At 37.0% G+C, this 25,559-nt stretch overlaps 1 protein-coding gene across 7 annotated transcripts in view; it reads right to left on the reverse strand.

Annotated features, from left to right (window-relative positions):
- The window catches only part of UBR5 (ubiquitin protein ligase E3 component n-recognin 5), a 137,166-nt gene that overhangs the window by 40,824 nt on the left and 70,783 nt on the right, over positions 1-25,559 (reverse strand). For 6 of the 7 annotated variants that reach the window (XM_053896473.1, XM_053896472.1, XM_053896470.1 and 3 more), the window contains exons 14-28: positions 23,305-23,489; positions 20,480-20,589; positions 19,536-19,648; positions 18,013-18,156; positions 17,805-17,916; positions 17,136-17,290; positions 16,693-16,890; positions 12,314-12,524; positions 11,021-11,147; positions 6,859-7,010; positions 6,336-6,431; positions 5,887-6,010; positions 2,473-2,570; positions 1,114-1,262; positions 504-595 (exon numbers count right to left, since the gene is read on the reverse strand). In XM_053896473.1, the coding sequence (XP_053752448.1) occupies positions 504-595; positions 1,114-1,262; positions 2,473-2,570; positions 5,887-6,010; positions 6,336-6,431; positions 6,859-7,010; positions 11,021-11,147; positions 12,314-12,524; positions 16,693-16,890; positions 17,136-17,290; positions 17,805-17,916; positions 18,013-18,156; positions 19,536-19,648; positions 20,480-20,589; positions 23,305-23,489 (2,066 nt within the window). The remainder of the gene's footprint in view (positions 1-503; positions 596-1,113; positions 1,263-2,472; positions 2,571-5,886; positions 6,011-6,335; positions 6,432-6,858; positions 7,011-11,020; positions 11,148-12,313; positions 12,525-16,692; positions 16,891-17,135; positions 17,291-17,804; positions 17,917-18,012; positions 18,157-19,535; positions 19,649-20,479; positions 20,590-23,304; positions 23,490-25,559) is intronic. The other variant, XM_053896474.1, reaches the window with a different exon arrangement.

Here is a 25,559-nt window from a genome sequence, read left to right on the forward strand (position 1 = left end):
AACCAATTCTCTGTTAACCATAACATCTACATATCTGTGGCACAATTATAGCTGATATCCCTGCTGAGACTCTAAGGCACTGCAAATGTTCATGCTGGAGTATTTTATTGCTTCTTAAGTCTGTGAAAATTAACACACTAGCCATGGTAACTCTATTGCTGGATGAAAGGTTATTACATTCACTTTAAGAAGTAAATAAAGCACAGGCCAAACATTCACCATTTTTCACTTAATACCTGTTATGATCTCCTGCTAGGAGACCCTACTATAGACTGAGACTCTGGAGAGAGAATATAGACAAAAGCAAATGAACAACATTTCAAAGTACACTTTAAATCAAGAACCACATTTTAATAAATAAACTGGCTTAAAGAGAACAACTTGAGAAAACCTTATGCTTCCTGAAAAATGAAATAAAACATTATCTTGGTACAGATTATTTTAATACAGCAATATGAATCTAAGCAGTTTATATAATTAAAGAAAACTAGAACTGTACTCACTTGCAATCATGACCTTTATGACAGACTCTTGCACATTCTGTACAACAACAGAGTGACTCCAGCAAGCCACAAGTTCGACACTCAAAAATATCCTACAATTAGAAGGGTTTATTTCTTAGAAGAATATAATGTACATTTCATTAGCTTAATTATTTCTAGTATTTTCTGAAGTCCATCACCATGAAAGCAGAGCAAAGCTAATGTGCTATGGAAACAGAATCGTAAACGGGTACAGCACTGGAGGTACAACGAATGGAAATCAAATATTTATCAGTAGGGCAAAAATAATTCCTATCACCACCCCCAAAAAGGTGCTATAGCTATAAAATCTGTGTCAGGAGCTGTGAATCAAATTATGCTACTGCGTGAAGATTTCTAATTTTCGTGATATCTAATAACTAATTTAATGATCATCTCCTTTGCCTCACTTATTTGGGAATAAAAATTATTTTTCTTTGGAGAATTTTATAACTCAGAATAAAAAGAAATATCAGACTCACAATTCCAGAGCTAAGAACTATAGAACTGTAATTCTAGTAATGGTGAAAGGGGAAAAAAGAAAAGAATACCTGAAGACAGCATAAATACAAAGAAGTCTAAAACGGCCTACCTGGTTAATGTGCTCTGCTCCTGTCCATGTAAAACTGCAGGTATCATTACAACATAACACATATAAGGGTGAGTCATCAGGGTTGGTACCTGATGGGCAAACCATTCCCATAAATACATCTTCCTCTTTTTCACTCGAGGATACTTCAGCTAAAAAGATTAAGAACACAGTAGTTCACATACCAAGATAGGCCTTAATCACAATCAGCTACTGCTTTACTCAAATGCAAAAGCTCTAACATTTACACAGTATAAATCAAAACTACTATATATTAATTTTAAAAACTGAAATACAGGGTGCCTGAGTGGCTCAGTTGGTTGGGCATCTGACTCCGGCTCGGGTCATGATCTCCTGGTTACTGAGTTCAAGCCCCGCATCAGGCTCTTGTGCTGACAGCTCAGAGGATGGAGCCTGCTTCGGATTCTGTCTCCCTCTCTCTGCTCCTCCCCCATGCACTCGCGCACGCTCTCTCTTGCTCTCTCAAAAATAAATATACGTTAAAAAAAAAAACCCAAAACTGATACACAAGTCAACATGCAAGGAAATCCAGTCAGTTCTGGTGCAAAATAAAGCAAACTGTAATTATATCATAACCACGTGACAACAATACACCACACCTCAGCTGAATACACAGCTCTATGTTATGCAGTTAAGATTCAAGTTCTAGCTCTATTTAATAAATTATAGACAATCACATAAATTTTAGAGTCTTCTAAAGGCTGGGTGTAGGAACTGATATTCCTTACTGCTTTCTATTAAGCAAGAATTCCAAGTCAGAAGGAAGAACAATAAGAAATCTGGCCTATTATTTCCATAAATTTGTATCATGATCAACAGTTAACCGCTGGCAGGTTCTATCAGTAACCCGTCTTTATTTTCAAAAGATCAGTCATGGGACACCTGGGTCGCTCAGCTGGTTTAAGCACCTGACTCTTGATTTTGGCTCAGGTCATGTCACGGTTCAGGAGAGCAAGCCCTGTACTGGGCTCTATACTAACAGCACAGAGCCCACTTGGGATTCTCTTTCCTTCTCTCTGCCCCTCCCCTAACTCCCCATTCTCTCTCTCAAAATAAATAAACATTAAAAAGAAAGTCATTACGTTACCCATCATGCATTTTTTTTAATTTAAAAACTTATACCAGCTGTTTTTTGGTGGAAAGTTCGAAAATACAATATACTTGAAAAAGGTACAAACATGAATTTTACACACACAAATACACAAAAGAATTATCTTGATAGCTTCTACTCAATTATTTCATCATGCAAAAATTAGGTTTGATTAATTGTATAATAAATGTAGAAAAGAATCTTTTCAAATTAAAAAATAAACAACTCTTTTAGGACTTGTAATAAATTACCTTTTGCAATTTTCTGGGCTGTTTCTAAGATGGTAATTGCAGCTGGATAAGCTCGGCCACTTACAGCTGACATAAATGGGGTCATCCCTCTTGCATCCCTAAAATGAGAAAAATTATGCATAAAAATATTAATTTTTAAATATTTCCTTTCTTCATTATAAAAGAAATGTTCAAGATGAAGCAAAAAAGTCGTTTTGTTGTATTAAATAACGTCCTACCACTCAAAGGAAATCCCTGGTGGTATTTTCTAGTCTCCTATTACCACATGTAAAAAAAGGAAGCCCCTCTCTAAGAATCCTTGTCTCTCTCAACCATGCTCTCCTTTCTTGGTCTTAGTGACATTAAAGAATAAATCAGCAGGGGCTCTAGAGTCAGACTAATATTTTCTAGATGTGGTGATGATAACAGGCTCTATCTCATACAATTGTGATGAGGATTAAGCCAATTGTTACTTAAAAGCTTTTCATTTGCTTAGCAAATAAAATGTACTCAATAAATGTTAGCTATTTTTATGTATTTTCTCTTAAAAATGTACCTTCAATATTCTTCACTGAATTTCTATTCCCTCCTGGATCCTTTGCAATTCCCCAAATTTAGTCCTCAACCACCTGTGCCTCTCTCTCTCTGATCCACCAAAGCAACTACCACTTCTATGATGATAACACAGTTCAAACATCTACACTTGCTTACTTGGTAAGTCTACTTAGGATTTCCCAGTGATACTGCACTTTCAAAATGTCTAACAACTAAAATCACCTTTCTCCCCAAACCCACTCTCTACCTATGTCGGCCAACAGCATCACTGTTCCTGGGAACTAAGACAAAAAATCTGGATTCTTCATGAAGTCCCCTTTCTAACTCAATTTTTTGCTCTTGCATCTAATCCCTTTTTTCCATTTTCCAGTTCAGTTTATTGTAACACATATACTAAAGGCAACAGGTAGACATAAAAAAACAAAGCCTCAACTCCAGTCTCTACTCTTACCTATTTTACTCCTTTTTTTATGCCACCATCACATTATTATTCTTATAAACCCACTTTGATACTATTATAGTCTAACCAAAGCCATCTGAGGATTCAAGCCCAAAGAATAGAGACCAAAGTGGTGGCTTTAACCTACTTCTTCAGATTCAGTGGCTATTGTTCTCTTCTAATCCTCCACTTCTAATCAGATGCATCACTGTTTCCTTAAGTATTTATACTTCTCCATTTTTATGTTGTTGCTCACTCTTCTCCCTACCTATTCCCCCAGCTTCATACTACCTCCCTGCTCAGATAAGAATGAGCCAGCTGAGAATAAAATCCTCTACATCTTTACTAGCCAGGAGGATTTTACCAAAATTTACTTTCTTTAGCTTATGTTATTAAAGCAAACTCCAACCACCCACACCTAGGATTGGAGGGAGTTGGGAGGAAGGGGGGTACGGAATGCTTAAATTGGAAATAATGTTATTTTTTAACAATCCTTCATCCTCATCGCGCACACACACATACACATACACACACACACACACACACACACACCCATCACCATCACAGGCATGCTCTCAAATTAAGATTCAATGCTCTGAAGTATTCTCCTAATACTTTATATATTGCCAAATACAATTAAAGCCAAGAACCTTTCTCAACTGGGTCATCTGTATGGTAACCAATTTCCAGTTATACCCCTTGGAAAATTTTATTAGCAACTCCAGGAAATTCTCCTGTATTTGTAATATAAAAAAGGAAACAAATGACCAATTTGAGAATGCCTATGCTTATTAACTAAAGGGCAAAAGAACTTTGCCTTTCCTCTAATTTGTTTCAAAGCTGTCATCAACAGTACCAGCTTATTAATAGAACGATGTATTCAGTGTTTTCCAAATAGTTCATGTATTTTCTCAGAAAAGGGGTTGGGGGAAAGCAACTACTATTGAAAGGGCACTAAAATAACTGGTGAACTAGAAACACACTGCAGAAATGCAAAATGGATTAAAAATAGAGAGAAAGGAAGTAAGAACATTCAATGAATTTTGAGACAACACCAAATGACTGAACGAATTGTACAAAGATAATACCCTTAAAAAACACCAAAAATTCAAGTGAGGAAATAAAAATAGAAAGACATACCTTTCTGAAACAGAAAGAATATATTGGCATATATACCATTTTTACCTATGCCTCAAACCACTAATAAATTAGTAAGCTTCTTCTGTAATAATAACTTATTTCCAAGTCAGTGACTTATTTTACTAGCGGGGGCAGCCTTCATTCAAGTAGTAAGTTCACAAATTATGTTCATTATGGCCTAAGGTCAATAAGGCTTAAACAAAAATCTCCTTGCCCTTAATAATAAAAAACTCAAAACACCTTCTTGTACTTAAATATGGAGAGGTTGCTTAAGGGTGATGCCTGGGAGTCTTAGTTCTGGAATTAAGACATGGACCACGGTTGGAATTCCAGTCACTCACTAGTTTTGTGACCCTGAGTGGGTTAATTAATCTCTAAGACCATTTCTTCAAATATAAAATGGGGACAGTATTACCTACTCCAGACAGCTATTGCTAGAATTGGAAGAGTTAATCCTTTGGCACAGATAAGAGCTAACTTTTATAAAAATGCTTATTGTTATGAATTTGTAAAGGAACATAAACAATCATGCTGAAACCAGAGCTATACTCTGTCAACGGTTAGTGAGCACTTATCACATAATACTTATCAAAAACTGCATAATCTCATCGTGATTTTGCAAGTCCAAAAAGATTTCCAAAGAAACCATCAGAATCATCCACAGAGTTTTAGCATACAGATTCCAGGCCCCATCCCAGACCTACTGAGTCATACTTTTGCTGCAAAGTTTGGGGAAGAATCTGTAAAATTTTTTAAGTTCTCCAGGTGACAGTGATGGAATTTATGAATTCACATTGGAGAATAGCTATGCTGTGATTTTTTAACACACGCACACACACCTCCTGATCAAACTTACGTAAAATTGGTTTGTATTCATTTAGTGTACACTGTATTATACTGGAGTCTTTCATTGAAGGGAGCTTAGTTAATTACAGAAGGAATAAAAGCTAGATTCTGATCAATTAGTTTAAATTCACATAAGATAACTGTTGCCCATACATTGCAACATCAACTTAAACAGTGAAAGGAGCTAAGCTAGATCTTCATATCAAAAGCATATTAGGGGCGCCTGGGTGGCTCAGTCGGTTAAGCGGCAGACTTTGGCTCAGATCATGACCTCACAGTTTGTATATTCAAATCCCGCATCTGGCTCTGCGCTGACAGCTTAGAGCCTGGAACCTGCTTCAGATTCTGTGTCTCCTTCTCTCTCTGTCCTTTCCCCACTCTCACGCTCTCTGTCTCAAAAATAAATAAAGATCGAAGAAAAAAATTCGTTAAAAAAAGTATATTAAACTTCTTACTTGGCAGAGAGGAGTTCTCGTAAATAGGGCTGCAGAACAACACTGTCACATAACAATTTTAATATAAAATGAGCATTGGCCTTCCGATCCTTGGATTCTACTACAGATGGCTCTGTGGAAGGACCTGTAATTAAGCAAATCCATTTGGTAACAAGAGTAAACAAGAGTGAAAAGAATATTCTGAAATAACATTAACAAAGAACCATTAAATAAGCCAACAGAAAAATATTCTAGTATTAGCAATAAACTGCTAATTTCATTATACAGAATTTAAACACAACACATTTTACAACTCCCAACTGATTTTACAACACTACAACCTCACTGACATATGAAGATCTAATTCAGAGAATTAGATGTTTTTCAAGCCAAGGTAAGTCTCGTTGAGATAAAGTGTGGCTTTGTAGAAACCCAAATGCCTAGGCAGATAAAATAGTACAGATTCTCACCTGGAATGGTGGAGGTGCTTGGTCCTTGACCGGTGCCAGTCGCTGCTGTGGTAAGAGATCCCACAGCAGGGGCCAGGATAAAATCAATGTCACCATCTTTCAGTAAACAGAACAGCAGGATGTACATCATTATAGGCAACATATCCCTAACATTTTCTCTTAACTGGCCTTAAGGCTTTTCTCTGCAAGCCAAAGGTCAAATCAGACAGAGGTTTAGGTGGGAACTTGTTTTCCAAATTATAAGAGAAGGAATCCTCTGAATTACTGATTTGTTATGATGTATTACTAGTTAGCTTCTTGCCAGTGTGGGAAATATATTATCTCAATAAAACAGCTTCTAGAATTTTAATTTTTAAGTTATAAACCCCTTAAACCAAATCTTTGCAACTAAACTGGTTACAATTTACTCATTATGCTACTTTTAAATACTTCAGATTTCTAAATATCCCATTCAAGTGTTCCATCTCCTTTCTCTCAAGACCTTGTTTTTTTGCTAAACACTAAATAAAATAACAGATCTTACCAGGATCCATCGCAGGAGGGTCAGGAACCCAACTAGGGGGAGCTATGGGGGGTGAAACTGGATCCTGGTGGTCACTGGATGAAGCTCCAGCTTCATGTCTACCCAAACCAGCTGCTCTCAACGAACGTCTCATCATTTCCCGTAACCTCAAACTAGAAGAACATGGACAAAATCAGAGCTCACTACCATGGCTAAATGTAATGAAAAGGTGTACAGAACTCATCTGAGATCAAAGTTTGTTCTATAAGCAAATACTCCAGGCAAGGGAAGTGAAGTACAAATGCCAATTCTGGAATCACAAAGTCAGTGAGGGATAGAAATGAAACTGGGGGCACCTAGTACCCAGTTCAGCACTAAAACCACTATATTAAGCTCCCACACAAACTTAAGCACAGGGAACAAAACTTACGGTGAAGATTAGAAAATAATCTTTCATACATTAAGGTAAATGAACAGCTGAACATTAAGACAAAAAAATTTCTGTCCCCTGTTTATAATCGGTGAGAATTAAGTTTAATAATAGACATCAGCAAACATACTAAGTAGCACAAAACCGATATTGTTAGCCCACTAAATAAAATCCCTTTGCTGTGATCTCAAAAACAATTAAACTAATGTCCACACAGTGAGTAGTTTTAAAACAAAGACCAATTTAGATTTATTTTTTATACCCAAAAAAAAAAAAAAAAAAAAAAAAAAAGGAGTTTTTTTTAACAGTACAATTTGTATCCCAAGGAATTTAATGCAACTGGAGCTTGTAAAATGTGTTAATGTCTGGGCGTGATTTTTTTTTTCCTCCTGCTATACAAGGAAAAAAAATACTGCACAGGTGTGCACATCACTAAAAAGAAAAGGAAATAATCACAAACACAGACCTTGTTAGGGGAACTGGTAACTACCTGTATAAAAATCTATACCTCTGAATAAAAGCTTACAAAGCCTACAAAATTAACACATTACGAACTAACAGCAATTAAAGAGAGAGCATATGAGGCAAATCCTTTCCGTCAGCCACAATTTTAGAGCTTCTAAATGAATAAAGACTAAAAATTCAATTATAAGGGCCAGGCAACACATAAGGGACTTCATTCTCCCATGCAGATTTAATCCCAGACACAACACTTCTCTGATGTGAAAGACCTACCACCTTACCAGGTGAGCATTATATATATATATATATGCCTACAAATAAGTTAATTTAGAAAGATTTTTATTAATGTTTGAATCTTCTAATTATAATTGTTATGTAATCCGAGGGTAAATGTGTTTTTCCATATTGATACACTTTCAATTTCAAAAGGACAAATTTTCTAAAACTTTTACAAAAATTTCCTTTAGAGGCTACTTTCAAGAACACATCTATTTTATAAAGCTTATGTATGACGATATACCTCTGGGAACAGAAACATTCTTTGGAAGATTCTGCAAAGTAAATTTTAATGTCTTAAATAATGTATTAGTTATTATAGTATTCACTATCAAAAAATACCTACAAGTAATTCTTTTATGGTATCGAGATCTTCTCTCTCCCAATTTAGATATCTGAGTTTTTATAATATGGAGGGGAACAGGACATAGGGATTATGTCAGTCGAGGTCACTTCCCTGTCCGAAGACATCACCCACAGAGAAAGGCAGTCTCCTTACCAGTTAACAGCACACACCAGGGTGACTGTTCACATTGTGATGTTCCTATACAATTTTAAGCTCAATATATATACTTGGTATCCTAATGTGTCTTACTCAAAACAGAGAAAAAAATCAGTAGTAGCTGGGAGGCACTGCATATAACCTGAAAATAAATACATGTTTGGGGCCTATTAAGAAGAATGCTTACATCAGGGTCACAAACTCAATGCCTCCTGGGCCTGGAAGGCAGTATCAATTGAGGAAAGGGCAGTCAGGTATAAGAAATGGGGAGTAATGGCAAACTAGAAGCATACATGCTCATGTGAAGGCATTCAAATTATAAAGAAAAAAAAAAAAAATTTAACCGTGCACAGGCCAAAAAACATATGTGGGCTATTCTCCAACCTCTAGCTTAGAGCAGATTAAGAATAAAATGAAGATAAGTGGAGACCATAGTCTCATCTTGAACTTGCAAACTCCCAACTCTGTTGTTGTGATGTAGTCAATTCAATATTAAATGAGGGGGTCATTCCTTTGTCATTTTAAAAAATTGTCCTTAACCTCTTTTCTTCATTAGGTCTTGGGAACATTTTTAAGTACAATGCCCAGCTCCTCATATAGATTCTTTAAAAACAAAAAACAAAAAACAAAAAAAAGAAAATTATTCTTCAAGATGTTGTACACAATTCATGAAGATTCACCTGTATCCTCAGTGGCTGAGGACAATACTGAGGAGATACCACCTTGGCTGCTAAGATTCAGAGTTTTGACATTTCTTCGATAGGCTTGCCTGGAGTCATCGTATTTTCTGACAATATGGAAGAATTCAAGGATGATGTAATTTCCTCTTTGTAAGCACGTTATATCCATGCTACAGAAGCCTTAGAATCCAGTCATGTTCAAACATACCACTGTGACAAAAAAGCGAAGGTCATGTGTCTTCCAGATTAACAATCTCTAGAGTACATACACCTGCAATCAGATGCATCAATCAAGCTTTCCACTAAATCTGCCCTTTGTACTCAGGAACTATGAGTCACATAACAAAACTTCTGAGTCAAATCATCATCTGAAGACATTTAACAGTACTCCATTCAATATTGAAATTGCATCAGTTTTGAGCTTACAGCTCATGAATCCCAGCCTGCATACTCATCAAGGGGCATCGCCTAGAAAATCCATTGTAGGCTAGAGGAGGGTTTCACTTCAATGAAGCAGAGTCTGTGGACTTCCTACTGCCCGGCGTGGATAATAAGACTCCTGTGCTTTCATCTGTTCAACCGGCAGCCCTGAGTTTGAACTGGTTAAGAGCACTGCAGTGAAATCTTCGGCAAATGCCTCAAAGGAGCTTACTCTGCAAATTATTTCTGTGAGCAACACATCACCCACTCTTGAAGCTCCTTTTAGTCTTTGCCTTCAAAATAATCCTTACATGAAAAAAAGATGGCAGCACTGGCATTGGACCAACCATATCAGAGTCCAACTTGATCTGCACCTGTATTTTCCCTGAGGAAATGAAATACCTGAAATAATTCAGACACTAATTTCTTCAAGAAGAATTTAAGTTGCTTTCCATTTTAGACCAAACGCTTTGTCTGCCTAGTGTAGTCCTAAACAAATAAGCTGGTGATAATTTCCATTTTGTATCGTCTATATGAGGTCTTTGTACTGTTTTAAATTACAATTTGGTCACCCATAAATAGTTTTTGATAAATTTCATTTCAGGATATTTTTGAACCCGGGAAGCTATCAACTTGGTACCAATTTTAGAAGAATCATTTTTAAAGGGAAAGTTGGATATGGAACAGAAAATAGGCAAAGAGACTCTTCACTTTAAGTAGACTTTACAACCTATATCATTAGCACAGAGAGCAGTGCTTCCGTCAGTGATCTGTCAAGTGTCCAAGAACTCTGGCTCTCGTGTCTAATATACATGTGCTTTTTCCTTCAGAAAAAAAAAAAAAAAAAAAAAAAAGGAAAGGAAAGAAAAAAAAAAACTATATCCTGAATTCTTTATATTTTTCATCTATTCAAACACCTAGTGATTTTTAATGTTATTAAGGTTTGTCCATCCCACAGCCCAGAGAGCTGAAAATTTTAAATACCAAACATTCATAATACACACCAGCCTTTCGTTTCTTCCCAGATCATTAAGACATCTGAGAAATTGATCTAAATAAGTAATCTGAAAATAAAAGATTGAAATTCTTTCCATTATTGTTATTACTTGTTCTCCAACTAAAGAAAGTAATTTCCTAGGAAACAAGGGTGATAAACTTAAAACACATCCAAAGAATCAAGGTTGAACTACATGTCTAAATTATCTCAAGTTTCTGAAGCATCCTAGGTCCTACTGTTCTACACTTAAAATCTAATTAGATATTATCAGATCTTTTTCCCAGGGTGATATTTGGAGGAATAAAAACAAAGCAAAAGGACCTGTCAATTCATGCAAATGATAGGTGAAAGATGTATTTTTCTGAACTTGGGTTCTGTTTCCGCCAATTAAACTTTCCTGGTAAAAATCACATTACCTTCGACTACTTGATGATCCAGCCCGATTACCTGGGCCATTACTTGAAACAACGGATATTGCATTTGCAATGGCCTCAACAGCAGAAAGCCTTTCTGCAAATGTATTTCTTTCAGAGCGCTCTGCTTCTGAAATATAAGAGAAAAAACTAGGATTAATTTAAACTTCAAAAATAATTAAGAGATTAAGTATGTATAGGCCATTAAATGCTAACTACTCTGTACTTTAGTGCTCTAATTCACATACTAGAGATAATAGCTTAATTTTTTCCTCCTTAGAGCAACAGACACTGAAGACAGATTTAACTATGATTTTTAATATGTGAGTTATTTCCTTATTCTGCCTTAACTTTCAACCCCCAAAGGTCAAACATAAGATTATTCATAAGTAGACTGAAATCTAGCTTTCACTACCAAGGGAGAAAAAGACCCATCATTCGGTACCTCAGTCTTGGTTTATATACTACTCATCCCCCTTTAATGATAAGGAAGTAAACCACCACTCAAAAATGCAGCCACAGAATGTCACTGGCAGAATTCAAAATCAAGAAAAACATTATGAATCACCCAGTTGCACTTTTAGACTTTCAGATTTCCCCTTCATGTAGCCAACTAAAACCTTTATGGCAAAAAACCTTATTTTTCCAAAAACATCTCATAACTCACTAGGTTATTTTTCCCTCTACATTATGAAAACTGGGATAAAGATGGCTTCAATACAACTTGCCTTAATTTGTTAAATAATTCTCATGGTAATAAAAATCATCTGCTATTATAAAATCATTACATCTCATTTTAAGCATTGCATATGATGTCTGTATATATCAAAGAATAGAACTCAAGACAACAAAACACACGGATAAAAATTTATTTGCTTATGTTACATACTCATCCTAATAAGACAGGCATCTTCACCTTCTAAGAAATGTCAAAACTCCTAGATTTTACAAAACAGAAAAAGTACACACAAATTCTTCATAGTAATTTCCTTTTCAGTGTTATATTTTCGAAACTGCCTAAAATTCCTTTTATTGTTTTTAAAAGTTTTTTAATGTTTATCTATTTTTGAAAAGGAGAGAGACAGTGTGAGCAGGAGAGGGGCAGAGAGAGAGGCAGACACAGAATCCGAAACAGGCTCCAGGCTCTGAGCTGTCAGCACAGAGCCAGAGGTGGGGCCTGACTTCAACTGTGAGATCATGACCCGAGCCGAAGTTGGATACTTAACCGAGTCACCCAGGCACCCCAAAACTGCCTAAGATTCCTTTTAAAGACCTTGTTATAGTTCTTATTCTCACCCTCTTCTTCTTTAGTTTCCTTATTGCTCGTTGGAAAACAAACTGATACACAAGCATGCAAAATATTTCGGTTTCCATCACATCTGTGGCTGATGAACGTCTGTAGCATCTGCAGATTCTGCTCTAAAACAACCGCTTGCTCAAGATTCATGAGATATTGTCGACAGGCCTCATAGTCACAGCGTAGGATGTGCTGCATTAAGGTTTGTTTCTGTGCTCAGACAAATTACGAAAAAAACTTCAATGAATTTGAATAGCACATCACACATGTAAAAAAACATAATAATATAATCAGCTCTGCAAGTAAGGAGAGACAATTTCAGGTAGCCTGCCAAAGGAGTTAAAATTAAGGGTGCCCTTTAAGCAGAATGTACAATTCACAGGAATAGAGAAGGGTGTATAAATTTTCTGTAAAGGACCAGTAAATATTTTCAGCTTTTGCAACTAACTCAACTCTGCGGCTATGGTGGGAAAGCCACTATACACGATACACAAATGAATGGGAGTGGCTGGATCTGGCCAGCAGGTCATTTTGCCAACACCTGGTCTATATTATTTCTTATGTAATTATCAAATTAGAACCCTATTAGTACTATTAACCAATTAAGCAAAGGGTATACATTCTGTGTATTTTATACAGGCTTACGCATACCCCCTCATGCTCATAAACGTTGTATTACACTGCAGTACGTAAAAACCAATACCTTCAACTCCCCCAGAAACCACGACAGGTGCAATCCCTCAGAGGTTACAACTAATGTAACTTCATTGTCAAAGACATGGTAGCATTAATAATTTATAGAACATGTCATTAATTACATGAGAAACAGCATGCTATAGACTGAATATTTACGGCCCCCAAAATTCGTATGTTGAAGCCTATTCCCCAATGTGATGGTGTGTGGAGGTGGGACCTTTCCAAAATGATTAAGTCACAAGGGTGGGGTCTTCATGAATGGGATTAATACCCTTAATGGGGGCTGAAAAAAACCAGTGTTTTCCCCTCCCACCATATGAGAATACATGGCTGTCTATGAAACAATAAGTGGGCCCTCACCGGACACCAAATCTGCCCACGCCTTGATCTTGGACTTCGAGCCTCCAGAACTGTGAGAAATTTCTGTTGTTTATAAGCCAGTCAGTCTATAGCAACCTGAACAGACTAAGACACAGCATGAACATATCAAGGAGTTCAAATGTACTTCTTTCAGAATGTAACGCTATAGTTAAGGGACACTTATTGGACTAAATATAAAGCTTTAGTTTTGGACTACAGATGAACTTGTAAATTTCAACTAGAATTAAGAACTGGGAAAAGAGTGTTCGGGAATACAAAGGGAAGAAGAAAGGTGCATTTGAACAACTTGCCACTTCTCTCCCAAAGTACTTAAATATCCCATCCCTCCCCCAAAGTGTATGGAAGGGTGGGTAAGGGGTGGAGGCAAGACAAAAAATACAGTTAAACTATTTCCAGTATTTGCCACATTTTAGTGCCTGAGATAGGCTATTTTGATTGCGCACTAAGACTCTGAGGTGACCCCATACGTGGTAAGCTCCAATTCAAAAGTATGAGGTGGGACACACAAGATTAAACTTGCCCAAGTCCAGTGACATATATGCAGTAATTAATATGCTAAGAGAATATGTCAAAGTCTCTCCCAAGAATAAAAAGCACACTACTTTTCAAAGTAAATAAAGTCAAGATATTCTGCTGCATACTCTGTGACATAAAATGTTTTCAAGCAGCCAATCAGTCATTCGGTTGGAAGCAGCTACAGGGAACCCTTATCTCCAACCTGCTTTATACGGGCTCTCACCCTGAGAGTTATCAATACCACAATGACTGTGTTAGAAGCAAAAGAGTTTACTCTGCATCACTATATATTGTATTTGTCACTTATTCTTACAGCCAAAAGGCAGAGAGAGTTCAGTAAAACATTTCTTACAGGTCTACTGTGCACCAAGCCCTGCTCGCTGAGGTACAAAGATAAATGATGGCACACTTTACCCCTACCCATGGGATGATGACACATTTTATCTTTACCCTTGAGATGCTGACAGAGTGCAGGGGTCACAGAACCAAATGCCTACAGATGCATCTGAAGTAATACAAATGAGCGGAGGAGGCTGGGGGTAAAAAGATAACATAAACTGCATCATAAATAAATGGCAACATTTAGACTCCAAGCAATTAAGTATCAGGAACTGCAATAAATTGGAGAGACCACATACAGCCTCTAAAGGGGACACGCTAATGGCTTTATGGTGGCCCAATGTTACCAGATATTCTCATTTTTTAAGAATTAAAAATCTGGATTTTAAAAATAAATCCTGTGGTTTTTAAATGTTGGCAACCAATTACGAATTTTAAAATGATACGAAGGTTATTTCTAGAGGCCAACTCGAGGCCATGGCCACCTCCTTAATCATACCCCTACCAGTCTATAACCTCTAGTCTAGTAGGTTGCAATCAAAACTAAACTAAGAATACAAGCACTGTGTCTCTATGCACAAAGCTCACAGGAAGCTCTCAGGAGTACCTGGATTCAGACTACTTTAGGTGCAATTCTAACAAGTTGCTTTCACCTCCAACCTAATAAAGGGCAAATAAGCCCTCATACTAAGCTCTACTTTCCATCCTTTATAGAAAATCTCCTCACAAGAGCTGTCCATATGGATCTCTAGTTCTTTTTCCATTTTCTCCATGGCTCACTCTAATCAGGCTTTCATCTCTACTGTCCAGAATGACCCAGATGGAGCCAAATCCCCAGTCAGCACTTGCCTCGCCTGGCCCACAGCATCACCACACATGGTTGATCACTGCATCCTACTTGACACATGCTTGTCACCTGGCTTCCAAGACAACACTCATTCTAGTTTTCCTCCAACCCCGTGGATGCTGCTCCTTCTCGGTCTCTTATGCAGGTTCCTCTTTATCTCCCTGTATTTATATGCTGATGCTGTTCTGACAGCTCAGTCCTTAGACCTCTTCTCCACAACCTTGGTAATCTCATTCCATGTAATTCCTCTAAATATCACAGATGCACTGTAGGCTCCTATGTCTAATTCTCCATCTTGCTCCGGGTCTTCAGAATTACACATCTAACTATTCACCACCTTCTCTTGGATACCTATCTGACAAGCACTTTAAACTCTGCATGTCTAAAACCAAATTCCTGTTGTCTGCCCCTCCTCCCTCCTGAATCTGCTTCATCCCTAGTCTCCATCTCTATAAATGCCGACTTCATTCCTTCAGAATCTTTGGCCTTATTGCTTCCTCTGTTTGACACCCTATACTGAGCCATTGGCAAATCCTGTTGGCTCTACCGTCAGCCTATCTAATATACCTAGAATTGAATGAATCCCTTCTCCCTCACAGCTCTACTTCTTGGGCCGAGCCACCTTCCCCTCCCACCCGGACTGTTTCAATAGCCCCCCCTCACAAGCCTCCCTACTTCCACACTGTCCCCTACTATTCTCAGCAGGTCAGCAGCAATCCTGTGAAAATGTTAAGTCAAATCAGGTCAATCTCTGCTCAAATTGCTCCAATAAGTTCCAGTGGTACCACCGCCACATCTAATAAACACCTCAGCTACAAATGTTCAAAACTAAACTCATCCTCTTCCAGCATTCATTTTGTTCCTCCTATTTTTCCTCTCCCCACCAACCACACCCAAATAAGAAGCTTTATAACTCCTTCCTTTCATTTATTGCTGAAGATTGGCACCAAGCTTTAGAGAATCTACTTTCTTAAGAACTCTGAAATCCATTCCCTCTTCTTCATTTCCAAGAGTTCAAGCTTACTTTGTTTCTTCATCTGGTCTCTACACTTCTGTTCTCCACCCACTGCTAATCCTTTTTTAAAAAGCCAGTTTAAAATCCTTCTCCTAGCTTTCAGGGGGAAGCTCACACCCCTTAGGTTAGCACACAGGTACCCCAGTGCCTTTCTCCAGTCTTTGCACTTGCCACTCACTTGACCCATATAAGCCCTACCTTCTGTTTATATCAACAATGTACGTGGTCTTCCAAAACATTAAGATTCACAAAGACTTGGCACCAAGGATAACATCTCCCGCCCTCATCTTGTGTCTAGGAGACCCCTGACTATTCAAAGCTGTGTTCAGGCATCGCCTCCTATGAGAAGCCTTCTCTATAGTCACAGTCTGATTGATATCCCTCCCTTTTGTGCTCCTACAGCACTGTGCACGCCTTAACTCAAACACTTACACTGCCATCTACGGTTCACTCATCTCTCTTGTCTTAATAAACTACTACCACCTATAGAGAAGGGTCAACAAATAATCTATTTGATTGGTTTCCCTAGTTTCTAGCAGTATCATGTGAATTAAAATGTCAAGTAGTTTCAAAAGTCAAGTTACCTCCACAGCCATGATGATAATAGCAGCTTTCTTTTTGATTGTTGAATTGGCAGGAAGATTTATTAAAGAATGTACGCCCATTCCAAGACTACTAATAGGTGGAAGATCAAGCCAATCAGGATCCCTTATTCCTCCCATGCAATCTTTGGCCATGGGGTAGATAGTACCATTTCCATCTCGAAGAATAATAGGAGACTCCTATAATAGAGGGAAAATAATAAAATCTGGCTCCCAATCAAAAATGGATCTTTGATTTTTACAACAGGTATATTTATTTTCATATTAGATTATGCTAACCAAATAAGAAACCCAGTATTAATTGTACTTGATATTCTAAACTCTTCGGTAGTTTAATAACAAGCAAATTAGAGCCCAACTTTAGGCTTTACAAAAATGCCAATGTTGTCCCATCAGTTTTCACAAGCAAAAGTAAGCCTCAGTACCTGTCCAGCAGTGAAAATGGCTACATTCCTCTCATTCTGGCCAAGGAAAGCAATGCTGCTTGTAGGGAAATTATTTTCCTGTTCTGCTTTTCCTGTCGCAAGATCAAAGATACAATACCGTACCCAATTCCCAGTCTTCAAAACAGCATGCACACCTTCAGAAACACATAAATGTAAAAAAAAAATTTATGCATCTTTAATAACCTCCAGTAAGTACCTGCCAAATTTTAACATCTCTGGTCACATGTGAAATGTAGATTTATCTCATTCCATAACATTATACACAAGGAACAAAACTTCCAAACACCCCAAATCACTTATTTTATGCACTTTTTTTTTAAGTATATTCATTTATTTTGGGGGGGGGGAGGGAGGGAGGAGGGAGGGAGGGAGGGAGGGAGGGGGGGAGGGAGAGAGAGAGAGAGAGAGAGAGAGAGAGAGAGAGAGAGAGAGAGAGAGAATCAATCCCAAGCAGGCTCCACATTGTCAGCATAGAGCACGATGCAGGGCTCTATCTCATGAGCTCTGAGATCAGGAACTGCACTGAAATCAAAAGTCAGACGCTTAACCAACTGAGCCACCCAGGCAGCTCCTAGCCTACACCCATTTACTACACAAATATTAATAGGATATAAAGTATGCCAGGTGAAAATGTTACAAAATCTTTACCTTTGGAATCCACATTCACTGCCAATATTTCTGTTTTTTCAGGTATACAAAGCTTTTTAGGAGTCCTTTGGAAACAGTCAGGAACTTTTGGTGTCCCGCCAGTTTTGACAACCTGCATGACACAAAAGGAACTTTGCTCTCAGAAACCGTAACACACTCAAGTAGTCAGTGCCAACATTTACCTGCTGAGTGATCCCTCTACACCTACCTGCAGTTCATCAATTCTAAGTAACCTACAATCCTGCAGGAGAGAAGAAGGGTCAGCATCTGATCCAGAGCTGCTCTGACAGTTTGTGTTATTGGATGTTCCTGGAAATTTTACAGCAACATAGGCACCATCCACTTTTAGCACCTGGAAGTACAAGTAAATATGCTGAATATTACCACCAACTTATATGAAATTAATATGCAAATTATGTTCACTGAACTAATTTAATACTGAAGGCATTTAATTTCTTCTATTTCTTTAATGATCACCAAGTTATAAAATTAACCTGAACCTGGGGGGGGGGGGGGGGGGGGGGTGACCTAAACAGACTCACCAAAGCTTTATTGTTGATGTTTGTATCTGAGACTTATTTTCTAAAGAAAAACTGACCCACGTAGCCAGCGCTTACAGTCTTTGGGATGTTTAGCAATCAGCTATAAAAATTAAGTATAACCCATGAAATGCTCCCCCAAAAAAGCTTATTATGCTTTTTACTAGTTTAGAGCCCCGCTGTGTGAAAGAACTTTTGTGACGATGATAATGTCCCGTATCTGCACTGCCCAATATGGTAACCAATATTAGCATAAGTGGCTATGAAGCACCTGAAATGGAGCTGATGTGACTGAGGAGCTAACTTTTTATGCTATTCAATTTTAATAAATTAGCCACATATATAGCTAGTGGCTACCATTTTGAACAGCACGGGTAGGGAGTCAGCAATGTACAGAAAGATGAGCACAGGACTTGAAACCAGAATACTTGAGTCCTACCTATGCTACTAACTGCTTCTGATTTTGAGCCAGTGTGATCTTCTCAGAAGAAACACCTGCCCATAAGCTACAGTTCTATTTTGAGAATCAAATGGAATCATGTATGAGAAAGGCCTTTGTAAACTGCAGGGCGTAGCATATCTACTCTTTCCCTAAAGTACAAATGAAAGACCATCAATTCAGAAACAAATGAGCAATCAGAAAAACCTTTACTTTGCAGATATAGTTCCATTTTGTTTTTCAGTATGTGTGGAGAGAAAGGTGAAACTGCATTTTAGCTGATGGACTCTACCCACTTGGGTTTCTTAGAAAGCAAGAAACCCTCTCCAGAAAGAAGGGAAAAGAAACTGGAAGTGACTTGAAGACAGTAAGATTTTTAAATGTCAAGGGAAGTTGTTAAGTGTTATGGAAGAGGATCTCTCTCTCCTTCAGAACTCTCTGGAACAAAAAATGGACTGCATCAAAAAGTAATATAATCTCTGCAATTTTTCTGCAAACCTAAAATTCTTCCAAAATAACACTTTAAAAAAAAAAGGCAATATATCACCATAAATACTCAAGAAGAGGCCTCATAATCATCTGTTCATCTTTAGGGAACAGAAGCTATCTGCAACAGGCTAAGGGCTCACTAAAGGTGAGGAATGGAGCAGCTCTGAGGAAAGGGCTGATGAACACTCACCAACCATAAATTCTTGGATAACCAATACTGTTCTAGTTCTGGTAGTAACTAACTCTTAGACGTTTTGAACAAACCTTGCCAACAGGAACATTCTTAACATCTTCCACAAAAACGACTTCCCGAAGAGACCACTGCTCTTCGTTCACCTTTTCTTCCTCTTTCGGGGCAGGGGTGGACCGTCGTCGTTCTTAGACAACAACAAAATGGTAAGTACCAAAAAGAAAATGTGAAAGAGACTTTATAGATTTCATCTAAATATATGAAAAAAGATCATTTGTAAAGGGATACATAACTGAGATATCTAAGTAACAATTCTGTGAACTACCACTTTACGAATTGACGTTTTATGACCAATTTCCACTTCAAATGACTTAGTAGCAAAAATCACGTCTGTTCATGCCTAATGATATTAACACTGCTGCAAACACACAAATTAGAAATAAAAAACTTATTTTGAACCCTTAAAATTAGAGTTAGCTGATGAAGGTTAAAAAAAAAAAAAAAAGACCTGTTGGTCCGTTTTTAAAACTATCATGTAATTATTAAGTTTCAAGTTCCTCAAGGGCAAAGCAAATACACTATAAAATAAATTTATTTTGAGGACCGTTCAAAAAACTCCTTAAATCCAATGTGCAGTAGTGAGTCTAGGTTTATAAATTCTGCAAATTCTGAGCACAAGTTGGGACCAAGCCATAACCAATTTATAATAAAAACAGTCTCCACAAAGGTGGAAAAATATTCTAATTAGTGGCAGTTATTTCCCACTATCACTGCAATGCATTTTACAAATTATAAACTCAATAGAACTCTAAAAAACAACAGGAATAGGCAACACTGTAAATACTATTTTTTCATTTAAATAAAACTGCTCATACACATAAAATCTAACTATCAGAAACAAAATTTATACAAAAAAATACTGAAAATGGTAGAAGTTGCCTCAAATCATAAACAGACTGCACCCAGCTCTCTGCCTGGGACCTTACTTTGACCAACGTACACTACACATAAAACTTACTATATGGCATTGATGCGCTGCTGGCGATTGAGGACGCGTCACTGCATGTGGAGGCCGGAGATGGCGGGGGACCCATTTCTGTTTTCACTGGTTCCTGCTTACTTTCAGGCCTGAGATTAGAAATAAGATTCTCATTATTAGGAAAATGAAATATTAGAACTTGTCAGGTGGTTTATTTTTTAGAATCAAGTTTATTCTTATAAGGGAATGAAATATTAAAACTTGTACAAAATGGTCTATTTCTATGACTCCAGGTACTGAAAAAGGTACATGGTGCATACTTCAAATTCTTAGTAATATTTTTAAAAGAAAGGAAAGAAAACTACACCATATAAAGCTATCAACAACTTTGAACAATGATTCAGATAAGCTTTATCTATGAATAACAACAAAAACTACACTCAATTATTACAAGCTCTTGAGCAAACAAGTTTCACACTTCAGTAAACCCTGACTTGGACATAGCAATTTAATTGAGAAATGGTAAAGGAAAATAAATAAAATACCAACTAGATCTATCATTAATTTCTTAAGAGTTCAAAGAAGGAACTCAACTCGCATGATTTACAAAAATTTATTCTTGAACCATCTGATGAAGAACCATCACCTGTTATAACCTAACTGAGAAATTACAGAATAAACTATCCTTTGTCACTGAATTCTTTCATTATACCTAGGAAGATAACTACAGTCAGCAACTATACAATATTCTACAGATGGTTAAAAAAAAATACACACACACACACACACACACATATATATATATATCTTAGTCCATATATATATATATATATATATGTCCTTAAAAGGCAGAAGTCAATTTTTAGTCAGAAAAGTCACCTATTACTAAGAAATCTGTTATAAATATTGTTATCAAGGCCATCATCTTAACCCCCTCGTCTATTATCCCCACCAGGAATTTCACCTGAGTTTAGAAACAGTCCACAGTAAACCAGTATCATTTTCACCAGCATCTTGGCGAAGTGCTTAGTACAAGTACACGTGAACACTCATGGCTGCTCTGCAAATCTTGTGATGGTGGAAACAGGCTGATACTGACTCATCACTAGCATGCCATTAAAGTGAACGCATCTCAACACTTAGCAAAGAAGAGTCTTTCACATGAAAATGACTATGTTCTTAACACTAAATTTCAATAAGCTCTTTTACTAAGTTTATTCATATAGATGGCAAATTTCAAGGAAGATACTGAAAAACTTTATAAATTACACGATTCCAGTAGCATATTCTATGTGTTAAATATAAACTCATTTATATTTGTGCACATCAAAAACATTTCAATCACTCTTTACAAAATTTCATAAAAAATGAAAATGTGTTTTGTCACTTTTATTTTTAGGATAAAAATCAATGTAATTACAGAGGAAGTCTACAAATCTATTATGTATAACAAGACAGGGACAGTGAGAGAGAGATCACGACAACAAAGCAAAAAAGCCTTAATTTGGCATAAATTACAGTAGCGTTGCTTTATTAAAGAGTATTTGTTTAACTTATTTAGTAGTCATCCATTTTTTTAATTTTAATTAACTTATTTTAAATTCAAGTTAGTTAACACACAGTATAGTCTTGGTTTCAGGAACAGAACCCAGTGATTCATTCATTAGTGTAACACCCAGTGCTCATCCCAACAGGTACCCTCCTTAATGCCCATCACTCGTTTAGCCCATTCCCCCACCCACCTCCCCTCCAGCAACCCTGTTTGTTCTCTGTCTTTACAAGTCTCTTATGGTTTGCCTCCCTATGTTTTTATCTTATTTTTCCTTCCCTTTCCCTATGTTCACCTGTTGGGTTTCTTAAATTCCACTTATGAGTGAAATCATACGATATTTGTCTTTCTCTGACAGTAATCCCTGTGTTTTCTTAATTACAACTTGCATTTTTAACATTAAGAGAAATAGCAAAAAAGGTAGTAAATTTACAATCATTACACTCATTTGAGCAAACAAATTTCAGCATTGTAAAAACCTAAATGTATAGTACAATTCCCATTTCTTTTTAATGCCTGTTAAATTGAAAAAAAAAAAAAAAAAAAGACACCAAAATATTAAAATGTTGTTTCTGGAATGTGATGCTATTACTCATCTATGTTTCTATAATGGTTACATATTTTTATAAGATTAAGAAAAAAAAGTTACTTATAAACTTTATTAAAGGTTTGAAGTTCATGTACCAAACAACCAAATTACACCACACACAAATACTTATAGATGCTTCTAAAAGTACAGGTGTTAAGTAACTATATACTTGACTCCCAAACAATAAGCCAGCCTCTGTATGCGGGCTCCACACAATTCAGTGGTAACTCTGTTCACATACCCCTCCACCCCGCAAGTCTGCAAATCCTTTACAGAACTTCCCTCTCCAGAATGTTAACTTATAAAATCCTTTCAAGGATCAGGATGCAGTTAAGACATTAGGTAGAAATTAAGATAATTACACAGGGAGAGAGGAGGGCAAAGATGGCCTGATAGAGATAAGGCTAAGCATATTCTTCTTCCACACAGTAATGGCAAAGGACACACTCTAATGACAAAACAAAGATATCAAAAGAGAACGCTATATATGGTCATTCTAGCTGCTGAACATCAAGAACAACTATAATATACAAATATTAACCAAGTGGCAAACAGTAAATTTTACCAATTCCTTGCAAAACTTCTGGGCATCTTCACAAGACCTCACCACGGTAGCAATTTTCTAGGTCACTGCACACCTCTAAGTCTGCCTTGACTACCCCTCTCGTATACATAGCAAACTAGAAACTGGTGTAAAATCACGATTCATTACAGTACAGTACTTACTTAGCTTCAGTAGTTTTGCTAGCTTTGTCCATGCTTTTCAAGCTCTCTGGAGATCTTAGTTGAAATCTACAGCTATCATTCATATTCCAAACCGACTCCATTAAGACACCAACTTTAGGAATCCCAGCACTAATTGAAAATGCAACTGCTCCAGCATGATAAAGAGGATTATTCCTTAAGCACACCTAGCAAACAAAAGAAAAATCATCAAGATGACATTTTCAAAACTAGAAGAGTTGTTCCAAATGCATAAAAATACAACACATGAAAGTATTATTTCCTAGGTTTTTCCAAAAACAATCTTACACAATCAAATAAGGCTCTTAAAGCATTGTCTTAAAAGCATTATCTCTATCAAGAATTTGTTCCCAAAATTAAGGAGCAGTAATTATTTTAGCACATTTGTTAAAAAAAAAAAACTTTAAAATTTCATGCAAAAAGGGCTGCCTAGGTGGCTCAGTCAGTTAAGTGACTGACTCCTGACTTCAACTCAGATCATGATCTCACAGCTCGTGAGATCGATGTGAGTTCTGCGCTAACAGTGCAGAGCCTGCAGAATCGAATCCCTGCTTGGGATTCTCTCTCTCTCTCCCTCTCTCTCTCTCTCTCTCTCTCTCTCTCTGCCCCTCCCTGGCTCACATGCACATGCTCTCTCTCAAAATAAACATTAAAAAAAAAAAAAATTCATACAACCTAACAAATTTCATGCAACAAATATCCTGACCATTCTGTTATAAAGAAACAGAATAGAAATAGCAAAGAACTTTTTTTAAAGATTGTCATTAAAAAAATAACAAAATAATTACACATTCTGTCAGTTTCTTAACATCTGAAATGACTTTCCTAATTCACGATGCTATGTATTATACAGGCTCTATAAACTTCATCTCTATGGGGGTTTCTTTCCCCCAGAAGACTTGTTTTCTACAAACCAAAAGCTTCACTGGATAACAGATTTCTCTTACATTAAAAAAGAGTGTGTTGAGTCAATGTTAGAAGTTAATTGAGTGCAGGAGTAAATAACCTGCAACTTCTCACTGCCGAGGAGCTCCCTCAGGTCATATACTCTGAAAGCAATAACCTGCAAGGTGGCACCGTCAAACACACCAAGAATAGCTCCAAATGAGAGAGAAAGATTATTTCTGGACATCCCTTTTGAGTTCTCCAACAGCTCAATCTCATGGACATTCTGTTCAGTCACCCAGTAATGAAGTATTATGTTGTCCTTGACAGTGGCACATATGAAGATCATGTGGTGGTTTATAATTAACTGTAAGTGACACAGAAGACGCTGATACATTTGAGTAGTATCACAACTGGAAATCCTGGAGCAGAGTTGCAGTTCCATCAGATAGTTATGTGTCACTAAATATAGATCTGTGGCTTAGAATGTACAGTTCATGAAGAGCTGACTTCTGGAAAAAGGTATGTCCTGCTGAGCTGTGACTTAAAGGGAAGTTTCACCCACAAATTTTCAGAGAAGACTGGTGAAAGCTTACAGTCTGAAAGAGGATCAATAAGAAAGAAGGCTGTATTTTAAAGAGAAATGTGGTAAGATTAGAAGATAGGAGGTTATTTATTAGTGCCTTCTTATAAAAAATAAGTCACCTTAAAGACAAGGTGGTGTGTATTTGGGGTCCAGCATATAACGAGACGTGTCAATGGATAACTGCTAAATACATCATTCTCAACATTATGATCTCAGAGTGTAGGTGTAGCTGATAATTCTAAGTAATCAACAGTTAACACACGAAGGCTTTCCTTATTCTGTGGCTATGACTATCTTAAATCTCTAGTTTTCCACAGCTTTAAAATAAAATCTTAGTTCTATACCAAAATATTTTAATATACCTATCTCTTAGCAATTTAGTTCCAAGCTATTTCGTTTAAAAATTTTCTTCAGTGCACCTTTTAAGTGTTTTTTTCTGCTCTCTCTCTCTGTAGCAACATCATCCTCCATGCTAATAAGGCAAATGCGAGGATATCTTGCTATTGAGTGACTCCAGTGAACAAGGAACTTTAAGAACAACAGAAATCAGTAATTGGACTAACCAGGAAAAGGGGAGCTCTTTGAAGCTCCTGTCCAAAACAACTGAAATAAATAATGAAGGCTGAAGAAGAAAATTCGAAATAATGGGTAATCACTAAACACTTCCCAATTGGGAGGCCAAGCAAGAAATAAGTCAGAATAAGACAACCATGACTAGGACCAAACAACGACGACGACAAGAACAACAACAACAACAACAACAACA

This window comes from Panthera pardus, unplaced genomic scaffold (genome assembly GCF_024362965.1).
Source record: "Panthera pardus isolate Hobbes unplaced genomic scaffold, ASM2436296v1 HiC_scaffold_7, whole genome shotgun sequence".
Lineage (NCBI taxonomy): Eukaryota > Metazoa > Chordata > Mammalia > Carnivora > Felidae > Panthera > Panthera pardus.